Source organism: Pongo pygmaeus, chromosome 8, assembly GCF_028885625.2.
Source record: "Pongo pygmaeus isolate AG05252 chromosome 8, NHGRI_mPonPyg2-v2.0_pri, whole genome shotgun sequence".
Lineage (NCBI taxonomy): Eukaryota > Metazoa > Chordata > Mammalia > Primates > Hominidae > Pongo > Pongo pygmaeus.
In genome coordinates this window covers 108,634,122-108,657,722 of record NC_072381.2, presented here as the reverse complement: position 1 = coordinate 108,657,722, position 23,601 = coordinate 108,634,122, and the positions used below count along the sequence as shown (strand labels likewise).

Here is a 23,601-nt window from a genome sequence, read left to right as displayed (position 1 = left end):
AACTCCCGACCTCAGGTAATCCGCTTGCCTTGGCCTCCCAAAGTGCTGGGATTACAGGCGGGAGCCACTGTGCCTGGTCACATTCAGCTCTTAAATGTGACTTTGCCAGGCGTTATTTGATTAGGAGCATTTGACTTCCCGAATCTGGCTTGCAGGCATCGTGACATTAGCTGGCATTATCTTAGCAAGGATAATGGTTTTTTTGTTTTGTTTTGTTTGAGACAGAGTCTCACTCTGTAGCCCAGGCTGGAGTGCAATGGCGTGATCTCGGCTCACTGCAACCCCCGCCTCCTGGGCTCAAGTGATTCTTCTGCGTTAGCCTCCTAAGTAGCTGGGATTACAGGCACGCACCACCATGCCCAGCTAATTTTTGTATTTTTAGTAGAGACGGGGTTTCACCATGTTGGCCAGGCTGGTCTTGAACTCCTGACCTCATGATCCGCCAGCCTCAGACTCCCAAAGTGCTGGGATTACAGGCGTGAGCCACCGCGCCGGGACTAGCAAGGATAATGTTAAGCCAACTCCAAACCTCTCTTAATAAAATTGGGCAATGGGGTGGAGTGTACCTGGGTGGGTCTGAGTTTCTGCTACAGTAGGCTCTCAATAAATGTTTGTTGGGCCTGGCGCCCTGGCTCAGGCCTGTAACCCCAACACTTTGGGAGGCTGAGGCGGGTGGATCACCTGAGATCAGAAGTTTGAGACTAGCGTGGTCAACATGGTGAAACTCTGTCTCTACTAAAAATACAAAAGTTAGCTGGGCGTGGTGGCAGGCGCCAGTAGTCCCAGCTGCTTGGGAGCCTGAGGCAGGAGAATCGCTTGGACCTGGGAGGCGGAGGTTGCAGTGAGCGCCACTGCACCCCCGCCTGAGCGACAAGAGCGAAACTACGTCTCAAAAAAAAGTTTTTTGAATTCAATATAATGGGCTTTATGGGATGGGGTGACATGGGTGATCTTTGAGTAGTGATTAGATTTTCATCTTGTATCAATACACTATATAATTCCTTAAAATAAATAAAAGTACATACTTCAGAACAGGAACTTCATACTTCCTAAGGGAAATAATCTTGGATGGAGGTGATTTGCCACAGAAGAAATGCATAATTGGTACTCAAGTGGAAATTATTATTTGTAATGCAACGTCACATGCTACCTAGTTCAGTGCTCTGTGAATTAGGTGATGCAAACAGAATATTGTTGCTTGGAAAGGTAGCAATTTTGTTGTTTTTAAAAGGCGGCGAAGACAGCGTCCCCTTCCAAGGGGAAAATTTGGTGAGATTCCTTTAAAGTGCGGCCCGCGCGCCCCGAAGCCTGCCCGGGAGCTGCGGGGTTTGCGCCCGGCGGAGGTGAGGGACGCTAAACCACATTTCCCGGCTGGCCCCTCAGGCTGCCGCGCCTGCGCAGTGGTGGCGTCCGAGGCAGGCTGAACTCCCGCGCTCTCCCACCGCCTCGCCTCGCCTCGCCTGGTGTCTCTCCCGACCATGGAGGGGGTCGCGGTGGTGACGGCAGGCAGCGTAGGCGCTGCCAAAACCCAGGGAGCTGCAGCCTTGCCGCCTCCGCCTCCTGTCTCCCCGCCCGCCCTCACCCCCGCACCTGCAGCGGGTGAGGAGGGACCGGCACCTCTGTCTGAGACTGGGGCTCCCGGCTGCTCCAGCTCCCGGCCCCCTGAGCTGGAGCCGGAGCGCAGCCTGGGCCGCTTCAGAGGCCGCTTCGAGGACGAGGACGAGGAGTTGGAAGAAGAAGAGGAGCTGGAGGAGGAAGAAGAGGAGGAGGAGGAGGAGATGAGTCACTTCTCGTTGAGGCTGGAGGGAGGCCGGCAGGACTCGGAGGACGAGGAGGAGGTATTTAGAGCCCCCACGCGACCCGGCTGGGCCCAAGCGGCGTAAGGGACGTAGCTGGCCCTCGTCGGCCGGGCGCGGGCCCGATCCTAGTGCGCCGCCGCCGCGCGGAGCACTGGAGCCAACCTCCCCCGACCTCTGCCCCGGCTGCCTAGGCGTGTGGCGCCGACAGGCCTCCGGCCCGGCCCGGGTCTTTACCGGTTTATTTTGTGAAGTTCCTGCAGATCACTTAGGCTCTGCGAGTCCGACTCATTCGTTCTGTTAATAATTATAATTATTTTGAGACAGGGTCGCCCAGGCTGGAGTGCAGTGGCGCGACCATGGCTCACTGCAGCCTCCAACTCCTGGCCTCAGGCGATCCTCCCGCCTCAGCCTGCGGAGTAGCTGGGACTACAGGCACGCGCCACCACGCCGGGCTAATTAAACATTTTTTTTTTTTTTGTAGCGAGGAGGGCTCCCTATGTTCCCAGGCTGTTCTCGAACTCCTGGGTTCAAGCGATTCTCCTTCTCTGCCTTCCGAAAGATTACAGGCGTGAGCCACGTAGCCTGTCCTGTATAATTATTGAAGCTACTGCTTACTAGGCAGTAAAGATCCTTTTTTTTGTTTTGTTTTTGAGACGGAGTCTCGCTCTGTCGCCCAGGCTGGAGCGCAGTGGCGCGATCTCGGCTCACTGCAACCTCCGCCTCCCAGGTTCAAGCGATTCTCCTGCCTCAGCCTTTCGAGTAGGTGGGACTACAAGGCGCCCGCCACCACGCCCGGCTAATTTTTTGTATTTTTAGTAGAGAGGAGGTTTCACCGCGTTAGCCAGGATGGTCTCGATCTCCTGACCTCGTGATCCTCCCGCCTCGGCCTTCCAAAGTGCTGGGATTACAGGCGTGAGCCACTGCGCCCGGCGTAAAGATCCTTTTGAAACAATAATTTGGCCGGGCGCGGTGTAGCTCACGCCTATAATCCCAGCACTTTGGGAGGCCGAGGCAGGCGAAACACGAGGTCAGGAGTTCAGCCTGACCAAAGCGGTGAAACCCCTTCTCTACTAAAAATACAAAAAGTAGCCGGGCGTGGTGGCACGCGCCTGTAATCCCAGCTACTCAGGAGGCTAAGTTAGGAGAATCACTTGAATCTGGGAGGCGGAGGTTGCAGTGAGCCGAGATCCTGCCGCTGCACTCCAGCCTGGGCGACAGAGCCAGACTCCCTCTCAAAAAAAAAGAAAAGAAAGAAAGAAACAATAATTTATATTGTGTTATTATTGTAACTTTCAGCAGTTTTTTAATGGGTTGGAGGTATTTGTTTCCGTGTTGCAATGACATTTTGAGATTATGGTTTAAGGTTTTGAAGAAGGTGAACTGAGCGCGGTGGCTCACACTTGTGATCCTAGCACTGCGGGAGGCCTTGGCGGGTGGATCACCTGAGGTCAGGGGTTCCAGACCAGCCTGGCCAACATGGTGAAACCCCATCTCTACTAAAAATACAAAAATTAGCCAGGCGTGGTTGTGCGCACCTGTAATCCCAGCTACTCGGGAGGCTGAGACAGGAGAATCGCTTTAATCCAGGAGGCGGAGGTTGCAGTGAACCGAGATGACATCACTGCACTCACCTTGGGCTACAGAGTGAGACCCTGTCTCAAAAAAAAAAAAAAAAAAGAATTTGAAAAAGGCAAGGACCTGTATTTTAAAACTGTTTCCATTTATTTGCAGCGCCTGATTAATCTCTCTGAGCTGACCCCATACATCTTGTGTTCCATTTGCAAAGGTTACTTAATAGATGCAACTACCATCACAGAATGTCTTCATACCTGTAAGCATACCGGTCACATTTCTGAATAATTTTTCAGTTTTTGAAATGTCTTGAAAGCATCCTGACTTCAACATTTTCTTTTTCAACAGTTTGTAAAAGCTGCATCGTAAGACATTTTTACTACAGCAACAGATGTCCAAAATGCAATATAGTAGTACATCAGACACAACCTCTTTATAACATAAGGTAAGAAGAATATATGTTACAATTGTATTTTAAATATACTTTTTCTGAAAGCTTGAAGTTATATAGTTGGAATAAATTCTTGACCTCTCAGGATGGGCTCAGCGGCTAACGCCATAATCCCAGCACTTTGGGAGGCAGAGGTGAGTGGATCACTTGAGGTCAGGAGTTCAAGACCAACCTGGCCAACATGGTGAAACCCCATCTCCACTATTAGCCAGGAGTGGCGGCACATGCCTGTAATCCCAGCTACTTGGGAGGTTGAGGCAGGAGAATCGCTTGAACCTGGGAGGCTAGTGGTTGCAGGAGCCAAGATTGTGCCACTGTACTCCAGCCTGGGCGACAGAGTGATGAGAATGTCTCAAAAAGAAAAAAAACTCTTGACCCCTCTCAAAATTAAAAGGGAACTACATATTCTTTTAAGAAATATGTATAGAGCACTTACTATGTACTAGGCACTGTAATATCTGCTGAGGACTTAAAACAGGCACAGGCCTCTTTCCTGAGAATTTTAATCCCATCACTTACTCAGGTTAATGAGGCTAGTTTAGGCTTTTCATTTCCAGTATATAGGTATTCCAAATTCTATTGTTTTAGAAGTAATACCTGAAACAACTGGCCTCTTTAGTAAAGCCCATTTGTCATTAGCTCATTGTGGATTATTAAAATTTCCAGTTCATACTCAGTTTCTTAAGAGAGGAAAAATACTAACAGTAGATTACTGTTATTTATTCAACAAATACTATTGATTTTTACTGCCTTCACACAGGAGTGCTTTGCAGATGATAGAAGTTCAAAATACAGTCTCTGCCCTCAACTCCTATTCTTATGAAGGGAATAAATCAAATTAACCAGATGTGGTGTCATGCGCCTTTAGTCCCAGCTATTCAGGAGGCTGAGGTGGGAAAAATCCACCTAAACCTAGGAAGTGGAGGCTGCAGTGAGCCATGATTGAGCCACTGCACTCCAGCCTGGGTAACAAAAGTGAGACCTAGTCACACACACACGCAAAAAACAACAAAAGTTTAGTGACCCATTCAAGAATCTGTGAATACTATGATTACATATATTTACTTAAGGTTTTCTTTAGTGAGTTATATTTTAGGAACTGTAAATGCTACTTAAAAGTAACTCACCTCTGAGAAAGAAGATATCCACTCTCAAGAGAAAACACAATTAACTCACTCTGTACCAAAATGCATTTTTCTGAATTCTGAGGTATTCTCCATCCTTTCCTTTTATTAGGTTGGACCGACAGTTACAAGACATAGTGTACAAATTAGTGATCAATCTAGAGGAAAGTAAGTTTCTTTTATTACATGGTTGTGAATCCCAGAATCTCTGACTCTAGTAGTTACATTTTAAGTGTAATTTAGTCTGTGTTTTATCATTTTTTAGGAGAAAAAAAGCAAATGCATGATTTCTATAAAGAAAGAGGTCTAGAAGTACCTAAACCTGGTAAGTTTGGGTGTATACCATAATGTACTTATAGATTAAAGAATACTAACAATAAAATATATGCCCTTTGAAGTTCCTTTTGGGGGTAGCTTATTATATGATCAGAGAGATTTTGAAGGTAATGCTGTGTGTAATCCAATTTGTTTATAAAAATTAGAGATTGCAGACTGTGGAGCTAGATTCTCTGAGTTTGTTCCTAGCCCTGCCACTTTATGAGGTGTATAACTTAAGCCAAGCCAGTTACATATGTAAATGTCTGTTTCCTCATCTACAAAATAATGATAATCATACCACTTCATTTAAAAAAATATATTGAGTAATATAAGCACTTAAAACAGTGCCTGGCACACAGTAACTGTTCAAACATTAGTTTTTATGATGATGTAATGTCACGGAATGGATGTGAAATAGATTTGGATTTAAATCCTGGTTCTTTTTATTTTGAGACGGAGTTTTGCTCTTGTTGCCAGGCTGGAGTGCAATGCCGTGATCTCAGCTCACCGCAACCTCCACCTTCTGGGTTCAAGCAATTCTCCTGCCTCAGCCTCCCAAGTAGCTGAGATTACAGGCATGCGCCACCACACCTGGCTAATTTTGTATTTCTATTTATTTATTATGATTTTTTTTGAGATGTCACCAGGCTGGAGTGCAGTGGCATGATCTTGGCTCACTGCAACCTCTGCCTTCTGGGCTCAAGTGATTCTCCTGCCTCAGCCTCCTGAGTAGCTGGGGCTACAGGCGCCTGCCACTACGCCCAGCTAATTTTTGTATTTTTAGTAGAGACGGGGTTTCGCCATGTTGGCCAGGATGGTCTCAATCTCTTGACTTCGTGATCTGCCCTCCTCGGCCTCCCAAAGTGCTGGGATTACAGGCTTGATCCACCGTGCCTGGCCAATTTTGTATTTTTAATAGAGACGGGGTTTCTCCATGTTTGTCAGGCTGGTCTTGAACTCCTGACCTCAGGTGATCTGCCCACCTTGGCCTCCGAAAGTGCTAGGATTACAGGCGTGAGCCACCACGCCTGGCCTTTTTTTTTTTTTTTTTTTTTTTTTTTTTAAAGTGAGATGGACTCGCTCTGTTGCACAGGCTGGAGTGCAGTGGCGTGATCTTGGCTCACTGCAACCTCTGCCTCCAGGTTCAAGCAATTCTCCTCCTGAGTAGCTGGGATTACAGGCATGTGCCACCACACCCGGCTAATTTTTTTTGTATTTTTAGTAGAGATGGGGTTTCACCATGTTGGCCAGGCTGGTCCCGAACTCCTGACCTCAAGTGATCCACCCACCTCGGCCTCCCAAAGTGCTGGGATTACTGGCATGAGCTACCTTGCTTGGCCTAAATCCTGGTTCTTTGACTTAGCTGGGTGACTTTACACAAATTGCTTACTCTCTCTAAGCCTCAGTTTCTTTTTTTTTTGAGACAGAGTTTCGCTCTTGTCGCTTAGGCTGGAGTGCAGTGGCATGATCTCAGTTCACTGCAACCTCCGCCTTCCAGTCTCAAGCAGTCCTCCTGTCTCAGCCTCCCAAATAGCTGGGATTATAGGCACATGCCACCATGCCTGGCTAATTTTTGTATTTTTAATAGGGACAGGGTTTCTTGATGTTGGCCAGGCTGGTCTCGAACTCCTGACCTCAGATGATCCACCCACCTTGGCCTCCCAAAGGGTTGGGATTACAGGCATTAGCCATGGCGACTGGCGGTCTCAGTTTCTTCATTAGTTAAGAAAAAAAAAAAAAAAAAGAGTAGCACTAGCACTGGTACCTATATCATGGGACTATAGTAAGGACAAATGAGATGATGCATGTGAAGTGCTAAGTATGAGCCCTGACACATAGTAGTGCTTATGCAAGGTTGTCTACACATGTTGCTGTTCTAATGAGCTCTCTCTGCAGCCCTAATAAGCCAGCCACATGTCTGCCTTCCATTGTGGAGTGGTCCCCAGGCTTGCCTCTCATTTCACTGGCTTTGACAGATTAGCCAATGTCATTAAAGACAGGGAGATTGAGTGGTTTATGATCTTTTAAATACTCAACATAGTTATAATACTTGTGTATTTTTCCAAAGATCTCAATTTATGACATTTTTATTCTTAATTAACATTTTTGTTTGACTATTAAATAGCTGTTCCACAGCCAGTCCCTTCAAGCAAAGGAAGATCTAAAAAAGTCCTAGAATCAGTGTTTCGTATTCCACCTGAACTTGATATGTCTTTATTACTGGAGTTCATTGGGTGAGTACCCTAAAAATTTACCTTTTAACTTAAAATAAAGAATGTTAAAAGTCCTAATAGGAAATCATTCTGAACTCAGGTAAAATCAAGTTTTCTGACATCCCCTTTGAAAATTAGGAAATAATTGAATATTAGAAATAATTAGAAAAAGGTATAAAGGGCCGGGTGCAGTGGCTCACGCCTGTAATCCCAACACTTTGGGAGGCCAAGGTGAGTGGATCACCTGAGGTCAGGAGTTCGAGACCAGCCTGGCTAACATGGCGAAACCCCGTCTCTACTAAAAATACAAAAAAAAAAAAAAAAATTAGCTGGGCGTGGTGGCAGGTGCCTGTAATCCCAGCTACTCGGGAGGCTGAGGCAGGAGAATCTCTTGAACCTAGGAGGCAGAGGTTGCAGTGAGCCAAGATGTGCCATTGCACTCCAGCCTAGGCGCCAAGAGCAAAACTCCATCTCAAAAAAAAAAAAAAAAAAAAGGCTGGGCATGGTGGCTTACGCCTGTAATCCCAGCACTTTGGGAGGCTGAGGCGGGCGGATCACGAGGTCAGGAGTTCAAGACCAGCCTGACCAACGTGGTGAAACCCTGTCTCTACTAAAAATACAAAAATTATCCAGGCATGGTGGCAGGCGCCTGTAATCCCAGCTACTCGGGATGCTGAGGCAGGAAGATGACTTGAAATTGGGCAGTGGAGGTTGAAGTGAACCGAGGTCGTGCCACTGCACTCCAGTCTGGGTGACAGAGTGAGACTGTGTCTCAAAAAAAAAAAAAAAAAAAAGTGTTTGTCATTCCCATGCCTTTTTTTTTCACATGGTTGCCACGTGTATATCTATTCCTAAGCAATATGTAGCATTGTTTTTGCCAAACTTGAAATGGTATACTTTTCACTCAGTATTGTGTGATTCATCCCTGTTGAAATACATAGCTCTAGTTCATTCATTTTCACCATTATCTGACATTCCATTAAAATTAATATATTATTTCTTATCTTTTCCTGTTCTGTTGAATATTTAGGTTTGTTTCCAGGTTTGTTGGTGTATTTACTTGTTGCTATTTTAAACAATGTTGCTGTAAACAAATTCATATGTATCTCCTGTGTATATGTGACATAGATAGTTCTCCACGAGTGTAGATTTACTGAGTCTTAGGGTATGTTCCTCTTCAACTTTACCTGATTTTGCCAAATTAGTTAGATAGCTTTCTTTTTTTTTCTTTTTTTTTTTTTTTTTTTTGAGACAGAGTTTTACTCTGTCGCCCAAGCTGGAGTGCAGTAGTACAATCTCAGCTTATTGCAACTGCTGCCTCCCAGGTTCAAGGGATTCTCCTGCCTCAGCCTCCCGAGTAGCTGGGACTGCAGGCACTTGCCACCACGCCTGGCTAATTTTTGTAGTTTTAGTAGAGACAGGGTTTTGCCATGTTGGCCAGGCTGGTCTCCTGACCTCAGGTGATCCACCCACCTCAGCCTCCCAAAGTGCTGGGATTATAGACATGAGCCACCTTGCCCGGCTAGATACTTATAAATTGCTTCTTTCATACACTGTAGCATATGGTGTACTCCATTTTAGTGCAGCAATGTTAAACAGACCGTCATGGTCCCAGAGTTGGCATGTATCGAACTGTAGTTTTCAAACGCTTAACTGGCTGGCCCAGTAAACTGAAATGCCTTTCTTGGAAAAAATCTAGATTTCTCATGTTGTATCACTGATGACTATTTTACTTCTCAGTCATCTCTTTATAACTCTAGGCTACTTGTATCATTTATTATCTAGCATGTGCTTTGTTGTATTTATCTCCTTGTATATTCACTTCGTGCTCTCAACTGTTATTAAGAACCCCTAAGGCCGGGCGCGGTGGCTCATGCCTGTAATCCCAGCACTTTGGGAGGCTGAGGTGGGCGGATCATGAGGTCAGGAGATCGAGACCATCCTGGCTAACACGGTGAAACCCCGTCTCTACTAAAAATACAAAAAATTAGCCGGTCATGGTGGTGGGCACCTATAGTCCCAGCTACTCAGGAGGCTGAGGCAAGAGAATGGCGTGAACCCAGGAGGCAGAGCTTGCAGTGAGCCGAGATGGCACCACTGCACTCCAGCTTGGGAGACAGAGACTCCGTCTCAAAAAAAAAAAAAGAACCCCTAAACGGCAAGAGACATTTCTTATGTCCCCAGGAAGCCCATAGTAGTGGTTGATAATGACATAAAGATCCCTTTGGAAAAATTAGAAGAAATCATGTAATTCCAAATTTTAATCCAGCAATTTCTATTATTAAAGAGTATTGCAATTTATATCTCTATAAGGGAGTAGGTTAAATAATGGTATACCCATACATGAGTATGTGCTAATATAATAATATGTGTGACGATGTGGAATAATCTCCAAGATGTATTAAGTGGGAAAAGCAAGGTGCAGAAAGGCAAGCACACGTACCATGTGCTTACTTAAGTTTTTTAAAAAGAGGATGGTGGAAAATACGCACGTACATGTATACTTTTTATGTGCACAGACTATTCCTGAAAGGCCATATAAGAACATCTTGGCCGGGCATGGTGGCTCACGCCTGTAATCCCAGCACTTTGGGAGGCTGAGGCGGGCAGATTACCTGAGGTCAGGAGTTCAAGATCACCCTGACCAACATGATGAAACCCTGTCTCTACTAAAAATGTAAAAATGAGCCAGGTGTTGTGGCAGGTGCTTGTAGTCCCAGCTACTTGGGAGGCTGAGGCGGGAGAATCACTTGAACCTGGGAGGTGGAGGTTGCAGTAACCCAAGATCGTGCTGTTGCACTCTAGCCTGGGCAATGAGAGTGAAACTCTGTCTGAAGGAAAAAAAAAAAGTCCGGGTGCAGTGGCTCACTCTTAATCCCAGCACTTGAGGAGGCCGAGGTGGGCGGATCACTTGAGATTAGGAGTTTGAGACCAGCCTGGCCAACATGGTGAAACACTGTCTCTACCAAAAGTATAAAAAATTAGCCAGGTGTGGTGGCACGCGGCTGTGATTCCAGCTACTTGGGAGGCTGAGGCAGAATCGCTTGAATTGGGAGGCGGAGGTTGCAGTGAGCTAAGATTGTGCCACCGCACTCCAGCCTGGGTGACAGAGAAAGACTGCTGGGAAAAAAAAAAAAACATATTAATGGCAGTGCCCCTAGGAAGCGGCACTGGAGTCTATTGAGTCTAGGATGGGAAAAAGTCTTACTTGCCATTGTGTTTGAATTTTTACACATGTGACAGTGTGACTTTTGTTTTGTTTTGTTTTCATACTAATCAAAAGAAGGCTGGAGTAATATCTTTTAATGACTAGCTAATTAAAATTTGAAAATTAAAAAGAGTTGGCCGGGCGCAGTGGCTCTCGCCTGTAATCCCAGCACTCTGGGAGGCTTAGGTGGGCAAATTACTTGACATCAAGAGTTCGAGACCAGCCTGGCCAACATGGTGAAACCCGTGTTTACTAAAAATACAAAAAAAAAAAAAAAGCTGGATGTGGTGGCTTGCACCTGTAATCCCAGCTATTCAGGAGGCTGAGGGAGGAGAATCACTTGAACCCGAGAGGCAGAGGTTGCAGTGAGCCGAGATCATGCCACTGCACTCCAGCCTGGGCAACAAGGGCCAAACTCCGTCTCGAAAAATACAAAAACAAACAAAAAATACAAAAATTAACCAGGCATGGTGGTGCACACCTTTAGTCCCAGCTACTTGGGAGGCCAAGGCAGGAGAATCACTTGAACCCGGGAGGCGGAGGTTGTGGTGAGCCGAGATAGTGCCATTGCACTCCAGCCTGGGTGACAGGAGCGAAACTCCGTCTCAAAAAAAATAAAAAAGACAATTAAAAGGATTTTTTTTTTTTTTTTGAGACAGAGTTTCATTCTTGTTGCCCATGCTGGAGTGCAATGGCGCAATCTCGGCTCACCGCAACCTCTACCTCCCGGGTTCAAGCAATTCTCCTGCCTCAGCCTCCCAAATAGCTGGGGTTACAGGTGCCGGCCACCATGCCCGGCTAATTTTCTATTTTTAATAGAGACAGGGTTTCGCCATGTCAGTCAGGCTGGTCTCAATCTCCCGACCTCAGGTGATCCGCCCACCTTGGCCTCCCAAAGTGCTGGGATTACAGGCGTGAGCCACCGCGCCCAACTTAAGGAATTATATTTTTAAAAAATTATTTTGAGAGTCAGGCATGGTGGCTCATGCCTGTAATCCTAGCACTTTGGGAAGCAGAGGTAGGAGGACCACTTGAGTCCAGGAGCTGGATACCAGCCTGGGCAACATGGTAAAACTCTGTCTCTACAAAAAAATACAAAAAGAAAATTAACTGGCCATGGTGGCATGCACCTGTAGTCCCATCTACTAGGGAGGCTGATGGGGGAGGATCGACTGAGTCTGGGAGTTTGAGGCTGCAGTGAGCCTTGATTGCACCACTGCATTCCAGCCTGGGTGACAGAGCAAGACCCTGTCTCAAAAAAAAAAAAAAAAATTATTTTGGGGAAATGTAACACTTTCCACTAATCACAGCAGGAACTTGGATCCACTTTTTATACCTTTTTTGAAAAGTCAGATATTGTAATACAATGATGGTAAACATGTGACGGGTGTGCCACCATTTCTTCTTTCTTGTAGCAGAAATCAATAATTAATCATAGCAGGCTTTCCTGATGAGACTTGACCACAATGCTCAAGGCAGTCATTACCATTACTAAAGTTGTTACATTATTAATGTGTTCCCTGCTGTAGAGGAAAAAGCCCTATCTTGGAATAGGAGATCTGGATTTAAGTCATAGCTCTGCTGTTTTCTATCTTTGTAACCTTGAATAAATTGCTTTTCTTTATTCATAAGGTATGTATATAAAATATATATATATATATATATATATATATATTTTTTTTTTTTTTCCCGAGACGAGTCTTGCTTTGTTGCCCAGGTTGGAAGACAGAGGCACAATCTCGGCTCACTGCAGCCTCTGCCTCCTGGGTTCAAGCAGTTCTCCTACCTCAACCTCCCAAGTAGCTGGGATTACAGGCGCATACCACCATGCCTGACCTTTTTTTTTTTTTTTTTTTTGTATTTTTAGTAGAGGCGGGGTTTCATCCTGTTAACCAGGCTGGTCTCAAACTCTTGACCTCATGATCCGCCTGCCTAAGCCTCCCAAAGTGCTCGGATTACAGGCATGAGCCACTGCACCCTCCTCATAAGATGTGTGTGTGTGTGTGTATAATATAGATATAGATATAGTTTTTTTTTTTTTTTTTTTTTGAGACAGAATTTCGCTTTTGTTCCCCAGGCTGGAGGGCAGTGGCACGATCTTGGCTCACTGCAACCTCAGTCTTCCGGTTTCAAGCAATTCTGCCACCTCAGCCTCCTGAGTAGCTGGGATTACAGGTGCCCTCCTCCACGCCCAGCTAATTTTTGTATTTTTAGTAGAGATGGGGTTTCACCATGTTGGCCAGGCTGGTCTCGAACTCCTGACCTTGTGATCCGCCTGCCTCGGCCTCCCAAAGTGCTGGGATTACAGGCGTGAGCCACTGCACCCAGCCTCATAAGGTATATATTAAGGTCCTGCTGTGTAAATAAAAATTGAACCTTAGAAATTGTTGATTATGATGGGTATTCAGTGTACCTCATAACATAGTCCTTTATCTGTTTTTTCTTCCTTGAGACAGGGTCTTGCTCTGCTGCCCAGGCTGGACTGCAGTGGTGCAATCTCGGGTTGCTGCAGCCTCTGCCTCCTAGACTCAAGCAATCCTCTCGCCTCAGCCTCCTGAGCAGCTGGGACTATAGGCACACACCATCATGCCCAGCTAATTTTTTACCATGTTGCCCAAGCTGGTCTTGAACTCCTGACTCAAGCAATCTACCCGCCTTGGCCTCCCAAAGTGATGAGATTACAGGCGGGAGCCACTGCACCTCACCCTTTTTATTACATAGAAAAGCATTTATGTTACCACAAAACTTAGGCTATTGGGGGTAACCTGTAGGAAACTGTTTTCATGACAGGACAAGGGGTGTTTTAGTCTGATGGAAGCACAGGGGCAAATTTGGTTCAGTGCTTGACTCTGCTTGACTTGGAGGAGGAAAAACACTGAGGTGGGTTCAGCCTCTGCACTAATTTCTCTGTTACTGAAATATGAAATTAGATTTCTCCCCTAAATTGGGTATGTATTTTTTTTTTTTCTTTTGAGACGGAGTTTCACTCTTCTTGCCCAGGCTGGAGTGTAGTGGTGTGATCTCGGCTCACTGCAACCTCTGCCTCTAGGGTTCAAGTAATTCTCCTGCCTTAGCCTCCCGAGTAGCTGGGATTACAGGCGCGTGCCACTATGCGCGGTTAAGTTTTTATATTTTTAGTAGAGATGGGGTTTCATCATGTTGGCCAGGCTGGTCTCGAACTCCTGACCTCAGGTGATTCACCCACCTTAGCCTCCCAAAGTATTGGGATTACAGGCGTGAGGCACTGCACGCAACAGGGTATGTGTGTTTTATGGTCTTTTTTTTTTTTTTTTTGAGATGGAGTCTTGCTCTTTCCCAGGCTGGAGTGCAGTGGCGCAATCTCTGCTCACTGCAAGCTCCGCCTCCCAAGTTCATTGCCTGCCTTGGCCTCCTAAAGTGCTGGGATTAGAGGCGTGAGCCACTGCGCCTGACCAATTTTTTTGTTTGTTTGTTTGTTTGAGACAGGCTTTTGCTCTTGTTGTCAAGGCTGGAGTGTAGTGGCATGATCTCGACTCACTGCAACCTCTGCCTCCTGGGTTCAAGCAATTCTCCTGCCTCAGCCTCCTGGGTAACTGGGATTACAGGCATGCACCACCACGCTCAGCTAATTTTGTATTTTTAGTAGAGACGGGGTTTCTCCTTGTTGGTCAGGCTGGTCTCGATCTCCTGACCTCAGGTTGTCCACCCACCTCAACCTCCCGAAGTGCTGGGATGGGATTACAGGCGTGAGCCACCGTGCCCAGCTTTATGATCTTAAGATAGACTCTTACCCTTTTTGTTCTATAGTTTCTATGTGTAAAGTAGATTATAAAAAGAAATAACCCAAGACAGACAGTATGGTATGTTGAAAGAGTATAGGTTTTGAAGACTAACTCAGAGTAGGTAACCCTTGGGATGTAACTTCTCTGAACTGATCATCAGTTTCTGTATTTCTAAATTGGAGGTTACAATAGCAACTCAAAGGATTGTTGTAAGAATCAACATATGATGTTCTTAAGTCTGAATTATTATCAGTATGAGTATTGAAATAATGCAGGGCCATTCAAAAATAAAGGTTAAAGTGGTCCATGGTGCTATAATACATACACCTGAATACCAAAGAAAATGGAGTCTTACAAGATGTGTGATACAGTAAAAATTTAATGCCATTTTAAGCTCAGTGGTGTTTAGTAAACCCAAGAGTAGTATCCCACTCTATGCTGCCTTAGTCCAACAAGAGTATTGTGTTCAGCTCTGGGTACCGTATTTTAAGAGAGATATTGGTAAACAGGTATAACCGGAATGGTAAAAGTTTGAAAATACGTCCTATATGGTAGTGGAAGGAACAAAAATATTTCGTTTGGAAATAAAGCAATGGTAAGTCCCTCAAATTAGTTTAAAATCTTTAAAGGGTTACCAAATAAAAGAAAAATTGGTCTGATTCACAATACCAGAAGGCAAAACTATGACTTCTAGGTATATGTTACAGGGTGAAGCGTGTTTGATTAAGTGGAAGCAAGTAATTTTTTTTGCTTTTTTGGGATGGAGTCTGGCTCTGTCACCCAGGCTGGAGTGCAGTGGCACGACCTCGGCTCACTGCAACCTCCACCTCCCGGGTTCAAGTGATTCTCCTGCCTCAGCCTCTCGAGTAGCTAGGATTACAGGCATGTGCCAACACGCCTGGCTAATTTTTGTATTTTTATTGGAGATGTAGGTTTACCATGTTGGCCAGGCAGGTCTCAAACTCCTGACCTCAAGTGATCCACCTACCTCGGCCTCCCAGAGTGCTGAAATTACAGGCGTGACCCACCGCACCTGGCTGCAAGCAAGTAATTTCTAACAAAGTCACCCACAAATGAAATTGCTGACTTGTCAGTTAAGCTGTCTAGCTATTCAGGCAGAAGCTGATGCCCATGTACCAGGTATTCTACAGAGATAATTCTTATAATGAATGGGATGTTTTATTTTATAACTCTAAGATAATATAATTTAACATTCTATTTATGTGTATATTTTATTTGTACATTTACGGATTTACAGTTTACATTTATATATTGATATAATTTCATATAAAATAATATATCATTTATAGGTTTATTTATAATATATAAATAATATATTTCTGTATCTCTATTACTTTTTTCTCTTTATTTATTTATTTATTTTTTTAATTTTTTTTTTGGAGACGGAGTCTCGCTCTGTTGCCCAGGCTGGAGTGCAGTGGCACGATCTTGACTCCCTGCAACCTTCACCTCCCAATTTCAAGCGATTCTCCTGCCTCAGCCTCCCGAGTAGCTGGGACTACAGGTGCATGCCACCACACCTGGCTAATTTGTTGCCCAGGCTGGTTTCGAACTCCTGCGCTCAGGCAATCCATCTTCCTTGGCCTCCCAAAGTGCTAGGATTACAGGCGTGAGCCATTGCACCTGGCCTCTTTTTCTTTATTTTTTTGAGATGGAGTCTCGCACTGTCACTGGGCTGGAGTGCAGTGACACGATCTCGGCTCACTGCAACCTCCGCCTCCCGGGTTCAAGCAGTTCTCCTGCCTTAGCCTCCCGAGTAGCTGGGATTACAGGCATGCGCCACCATGCCCAGCTAATTTTTTGTATTTTTAGTAGAGATGGGGTTTCATTATGTTGGCCAGGCTGCTCTTGAACTCCTGACCTTATTATCTGCCCACCTTGGCCTCCCAAAGTGCTGGGATTACAGGCATCAGCCACCAAGCCTAGCCTATTTTTTTCTTACAAAGAGTACTTTGCCGGGCACGGTGGCTCACGCCTGTAATCCTAGCACTTTGGGAGGGCAAGGTGGGCAGATCACGAGGTCAAGAGATCGAGGCCATCCTGAACAACATGGTGAAACCCCGTCTATACTAAAAATATAAAAATTAGCCGGGTGTGGTGGTGGGTGCCTGTAGTCCCACCTACTCGGGAGGCTGAGGCAAGAGAATCGCTTGAACCTGGGAGGCGGAGGTTGCGGTGAGCTGAGATCACGCCACTGCACTCCTGCCTGGATGACAGTGAGACTCCGTCTCAAAAAAAAAAAAAAAAATGAGTGCTTTGGAGTCTGGGTGTGGTGGCTCACACCTGTAATTCCAGCATTTGGGGAGGCTAAGGCAAGAGGATAGCTTGAGGCCAGGAGTTTGAGACCAGCCTGGCCAACACAGCAAGACCCTATCTCTTAAATTTTTTTTTTTTTTTTTTTTTTTTTAATTAGCCATGCATGGTGGCACATATCTGTACTCCCAGCTGCTCAGGTAGGCTTAAGCCCAGAAGGTTGAAGCTGCAGTGATCCACTACACTCCTGCCTGGGTGATAGAGCAAGACCCTATCTCTTAAAGAAAAAAATGAAAGAGAAAAAAGAATACTTTGGAGATGATGCAATTGTGAACTTGTCTAATCTTCACAACATAAGGAAGAAAGAACATTGGCTTTGATGTTGCGCACACCTGAGTGTGAATTTCAGTTTTATTACCTACCATATCTGTGTGACCCAAAGCAAGTTATGACCTCTGTGAGCTTAATTTTTTTTCATCTGTAGAAAGGGGTACTAATACCTCATTTGTGGGGCTATTGTGAGGACTAAATGAAAAACATGCATATGCATATGAATACCTAATTCAGTGCCTGGCACATAGTATTTTCTCAACAAAAAGTTAGATCCCCTTGTCTCCCTCATGGCTTAAAAGTAATTGATTTAACCAAGAATTCTGTAGGCTTCTAGGTGAAAAGGAAACTGAGTAAAATTATGTGCAGGTAATTATTCTGCAAGAAAAGCAATAGGAAGCATAGCAGCCTTCTTGTAAGAAATTTTATATTGTAAATATGACTATAGAGAGAAAAATCACATTCATTATGATTAAAAGAAAAACATGAAATTAGACTTTAAGTTGTAAAATGTTAGGATGCTAAATGTGGGGTGAGGGGGAATCTAATATTTAAGAATATACTTTTTCCTGGAGATCTATTGTACATCACGATGACTACAGTTAATAATGTATTATATACTTGAAAATTGCTAAGAGTAGATCCTAAATGTTCTCACTACAGTAAAATAAGTATGTGAGCTGATGGATATGTTGATTTGCTTGATTTTGTTAGTTTACAGTATATACGTATCTTAAAACCTATAGATATATACAATTTTAATTTGTCTATTATTCCCTAATAAAGCTGGAAGAAATAAGTAAATTCTCATATTTTCCATCAAAAAAAAGAATATACTTTTAACTTCTAAAATTAAGTATAGAAGGTAGTGTAAAATACTGGATAAAACTGCCTTTGCCTTAACCACTAGGTGGCAGAAATGACAATTACATTTGTTTATTTCATAGAACTTCAGGTGACTGTGTTCTAGAATTACAATGAATTGATGTTTCTCAAATATTTATATATGTTGTTTTATGATTAAACATATAGCTTAAAGTATTAAATATTGATTAATTTTGCTCTCATTTTTCAGTGCTAATGAAGGCACGGGACATTTTAAGGTATTTTACTTTTTTTTTCATTCATTTCACAAGAGGACTCTGTAGCACACAAATTTGAGTCAGATTAGCAACCAAATGGAGATTGTATAAATAAGTTATTTAAATATGAAGTACATTTAATAATATTTTTATAGATTTATGAATAAAAGTTAAGTAGGGATTTGTTCATTCAGAACAGTAGTCTAAGGAAAATTAAGTGAATACTTTTTAAAACTAAAACCAAATGCTATGTTAATTTGGTGATAAAAAATGTCTCAAAGCATTTTTTGCATAGTTGGCGTTTAGAGTTAAATATGAGCTTAAAATTTTATTTGCATGTAACATTTTTTGCTCAAGTTATTTTGCCCTACTTGTTACTTCAATTATTCACTGAAGTTTTAGAGGTAAGAATGAACTCCTTTGTAACATATTTAAGTTCAGAGTTGATTTAAAGATTCCGAAATCACAGGTACCATTGTATACAGTGTTACTACTATAATGTGAGTCATCAGGAAAAGGTAACTTTTTAAAAAGGGGTAAATCAGACCTTGTAGTTACTTGGGAGGTAAATATACAAGGAATAGGTGACTTTGATCTGTTTAGATTTTCAGTGACTTTGTCAAGAGCCTGTACTGAAAGTTAGGTGAATTATACCTAGTTGGATATACTGTACTGTTTTATGAACACACTAGCTCAGAGACATGAATTAAAGCATAGGAATAGATAGGTAATTCTCTGGATGAAGCATATTATACATGTGTCTCAGAGACTGATGTGATAGAGGGAATGCAGCTTTAAGTCCTCATGATTTTTTTTTTTTTTTTATGGAGTCTTCCTCTGTTGCCCAGGCTGGAGCGCAGTGATGCAATCTTGGCTCACTGCAACTTCCGCCGTCTGGGTTCAAGCGATTCTTGAACCCAGCCTCAGCCTCCTGACTAGCTGGGATTACAGGCATGCACCACCACACCCAGCTAATTTTGCATTTTTAGTAGAGACGGTGTTTCACCATGTTGGCCAGGCTATTCTCAAACTCCTGACCTCCAGTGACCCACCCACCTGGGCCTCCCGAAGTGCTGGGATTACAGGTGTGAGCCACTGCGCCCGACCACAAATCCCCATGATTTTTGATAGCGTTGAACCTCTTCTAAGTTGTAAAACATCAAACCAGTGGTGTTCAGCTTTAGGAAATTCTCGTAGCCATGTAGTGGGTGGGATAGTGGCAGATACGTTTTTGTATGGTTTAAGCACAGGGATATATGCTACCAGTGTTCCCTGAAGACGTCTATCTAATAACCTGTAGTAGTCAGTCCAACAGAGTTTTAAAACCTCATGAAGAAAGAACTAGAGAATGAATTGAAATATTAGGCTAGGTTCGTTGGCTCACATCTGTAATCCCAGTACTTTGGGAGGCCAATGCAGGAGGATTGCTTGGAGCCAGGAGTTCAAGACCAATCTGGGCAACACAGGAATACCCTGTCTCTATCAAAAATAAAAATGTTAGCTCTGCATGGTGGCATGGGCCTGTAGTTCCAGCTACTCAGAAAGCTAAGGTGGCAGGATCACATGAGCCTAGGAGTTTGAGGCTGCAGTGAGCTGTGATCACGTCACTACACTCTAGCCTAGGTGACAGAGTAAGACTCTGTCTTAAAAACAGAAAAGATAAAGTATTAGTCTACTGCTTCCTCAAAAACACATGTGCAACCCAGAATATATAGTTGTGGTTCTTACAAATGAAAAAACATGGTAGCAATATCACCTTGAAATGTTCTTGCCAAAACATATAGGAAGGTGATTATGCTTCTAGATTTAATTACTAATTTACAAGAAATACAGGGGACAAAGAGATGTATTAGGCCGGGTGCAGTGGCTCAAGCCTGTAATCCCAGCACTTTGGGAGGCCGAGGTGGGCGGATTATGAGGTCAGGAGATCGAGACCATCCTGGCTAACAGTGAAACCCCGTTTCTGCTAAAAATACAAAAAAAATTAGCCGGGCGCAGTGGCGGGTGCCTGTAGTCCCAGCTACTCGGGAGGCTGAGGCAGGAGAATAGCATGAACCTGGGAGGCGGAGCTTGCAGTGAGCCAAGATCTCGCCACTGCACTCCAGCCTGGGCAACACAGCGAGACTCCGTCTCAAAAAAAAGAGAGAGATGTATTAAATGACACTGTAGGAATATAATAAGCCAGATCAAGATAGTGAAAAACTACATAGCAACCAATTCTGTTTCTTCAGCAAATAAATTAAAAAGGAAAGAGATGACGCATAAATCTACAGATGAAACCTATTGATAAAAGTAACTTAAGGGACATATAAATTAATTACATTGTATGCACATTATTTGGATTTGATTTGAAAAATATATATATTTTTAATAATAACCCCAAATTGGGCTGGGGACATTGGGTCATGCCTGTAATCCTGGCACGTTGGGAGCCCAAGGCAGGTGGATCTCCTGAGTTCAGGAGTTCGAGACTAGCCTGGCCAACATGCCAAAACCCTATCTCTATTAAAAATACAAAAATTAGCCAGGCGTGGTGGTGGGCACCTATAATCCCAGCTACTTGGGAGGCTGAGGCAAGAGAATCACTTGAACCCAGAGGGCGGAGAACTCGGCAAAGTGAGCTGAGATCATGCCACTTCACTCCAGCCTGGGCGAAAGAGCGAACCTCTATCTCAAAAAACATAATAACCCCAAATTGGAAACAGTGTATATAACCTATTAGCTGATGAATGGATAAACAAAATGTATTTTCATATAATACAGTATTATTTGACAGTAAAAAGGAATGAAGTACTGATACATAGTCTGACATGGGTAAACATTGAAAACATGATGCTAAGGAAAAGAAGCCAGTCACAAAAGGCCATCCATATATTATATGATTTCATTTATCTGAAATGTGCAGAACAAGAAAATCCACAGGAGCAGAAAGCAGATTAGTGGTTGTCAGAGGCTTGGGGAAGAGGCTGAATGGGGAGTGACTACCAAGAGGTACAGGTTACTTTTTTTCTTTTTGGAGATGGAGTATCGCTGTGTCACCCAGGCTGGAGTGCAGTGGCGCGATCTGGGCTCACTGTAACCTCTGCCTCCCGGGTTCAAGCAATTCTCCTGCCTCAGCCTCCCAAGTAGCTGGTATTACAGGCGCGCTCCACCACGCCCAGCTAATTTTTTGTATTTTTAGTAGAAACGGGGTTTCACCATGTTAGCCAGGCTGGTCTTGAACTCCTGACCTCAGGTGATCAACCCGCCTTGGCCTCCCAAAGTGCTGGGATTACAGGTGTGAGCCACCTTGCCCAGCCAGGCTTCTTTTTAGGGTAATGAAAATATTCTGAAATTACATAGCAGTGATGGTTGCAAAATTTTGTAGATATACTAAAATCCATTTAATTGTACACTTTTAAAGGGTGAATTTAATGGTATGTGAATTACATCTCAAAAAAGCTGTTGATTTTTTTTTTTAATACCTAAGCCAAGATTTGATAGAAACTTTGAATAGAAACATTGTTTGTAATTTGCTTGGTGTAAACATTTTGGGGATATAAAAATGTATCTGGTTGAAACAATATATGCTTGGCCAGGCACAGTGGCTAATGCCTGTAATCCCAGCACTTTAGGAGACCACGATGGGAGGATCACTTGAAGTTAGGAATTGAGACCAGCTGGGCAACATGGGGAAACCCTGTCTCCACTGAAAATACAAAAATTAGCCCGGTATGGTGATGCATGCCTGTAATCCCAGGTACTCAGGAGGGCTGTGGCAGGAGAATTGCTTGAACCCGGGAGGCAGAGGCTGCAGTGAGCTGAGATTGTGCCACTGCACTCCAGCCTGGGCTAGAGCAAAACTTCATCTCAAAAAAAAAAAAAAAAAAAACAGGCCGGGCACAGTGGTTCACACCTGTAATCCCAGCACTTTGGGAGGCTGAGGCGGGTGGATCACGAATCAGGAGATCGAGACCATCCTGGCTAACACCGTGAAACCCCATCTCTACTAAAAATACAAAAAATTAGCCGGGCATGGTGGCAGGCGCCTGTAGTCCCAGCTACTTGGGAGGCTGAGGCAGGAGAATGGCATGAACTCAGGAGGCAGAGTTTGCAGTGAGCCGAGATCGTGCCACTGCACTCCAGCCCAGGCGACAGAGCAAGACTCTGTCTCAAAAACAAACAAACAACAAAAAAACTGGCCGGGCACGGTGGCTCACGCCTATAATCCCAGCACTTTGGGAGGCCGAGGTGGGCGGTTCACTTGAGGTCAGGAGTTTGAAACCAGCCTGGCCAACATGATGAAACCCTGTCTCTACTAAAAATACAAAAATTAGTGTGGTGGCTCGTGCCTGTAATCCCAGCTACTTGGAAGGCTGAGGCAGGAGAATCGCTTGAACAGGGGAGGCAGAGGTAGCAGTGAGCCAAGACTGCGCCATTCCACTCCAGCCTGGGCAACAAGAGCGAAACTCCATCTCAAAAACATACATATGTATATGCTTATGTTAGAATTTTTGTTTAAGCCCCTTACTGGTTATATTTTTTTCATGAAATCTTTGTTTTAGTTTTTCTCTTTTAGTAATGACAGCCCTATAAAACAATAAAATCATTTTCTACTAGGTTTAAGAAATTGGGGCCAGGTGCAGTGCTCATGCCTGTAATCCCAGCACTTTGGGAGGCCAAGGCGGGTGGATCACCTGAGGTCAGGAGTTCGAGACCAGCCTGACCAATATGATGAAACCCCATCTCTACTAAAAATACAAAATTAGCCAGACGTTGGTGGCGGGTACCTGTAGTCCTAGCTACTTGGGAGGCTGAGATAGGAGAATCACTTGAACCCAAGAGGCAGAGGTTGCAGTGAGCCGAGATTGTGCCACTGCACTCCAGCCTGGGTGACAGAGCGAGACTCCATCTCAAAAGTTAAAATCCGCCGGGCACAGTGGCTCACGCCTGTAATCCCAGCACTTTGGGAGGCCGAGGCCGGTGGATCACGAGGTCAGGAGATCGAGACCATCCTGGCTAACACAGTGAAACCCCGTCTCTACTAAAAATACAAAAATTAGCGTGGTGGCACACGCCTGTAGTCCCAGCTACTTGAGAGGCTGAGGCAAGAGAATTGCTTGAATCTGGAAGGCAGAGGTTGCAGTGAGCCACAATCGCTCCACTGCACTCCAGCCTGGGCGGCAGAGCAAGACTCCATCTCAAAAACAAAAAACAAACAAAAAAAAGTTTAAATCCTTTACATAAAGAGCAAAATGATGCAAATAATCTTAGAGACAAATGGCTCACAACACTAACAACTCTTCAGTTGCTTACTATGTGACAGGTATTTTTATTAGTTATTTACATACATTAACTTATTTTCATGATAATTGTATGAAGCAGGTGCTATTTTTATCTATTTTACAAATAGAGACAGACAAGTTCAGGAACTTGCCCAAAGACTCACTATTAGAAAATGGCAGAACCAGGGTTTGAGCCCAGGTGTCT

The 23,601-nt window shown here is 44.2% G+C and overlaps 1 protein-coding gene across 1 annotated transcript in view; it reads left to right on the top strand.

The window, feature by feature from the left end:
• The first annotated feature begins 1,357 nt into the window (after positions 1–1,357).
• Positions 1,358–23,601, top strand: part of PCGF6 (polycomb group ring finger 6) — a 47,802-nt gene continuing 25,558 nt past the window's right edge. Inside the window, exons 1-7 of the mRNA XM_054435973.2 lie at positions 1,358–1,838; positions 3,531–3,630; positions 3,720–3,816; positions 5,059–5,114; positions 5,212–5,271; positions 7,390–7,498; positions 18,126–18,153. Coding sequence (XP_054291948.1) covers positions 1,479–1,838; positions 3,531–3,630; positions 3,720–3,816; positions 5,059–5,114; positions 5,212–5,271; positions 7,390–7,498; positions 18,126–18,153 — 810 coding nt within the window. The 5' untranslated portion in view covers positions 1,358–1,478. The remainder of the gene's footprint in view (positions 1,839–3,530; positions 3,631–3,719; positions 3,817–5,058; positions 5,115–5,211; positions 5,272–7,389; positions 7,499–18,125; positions 18,154–23,601) is intronic.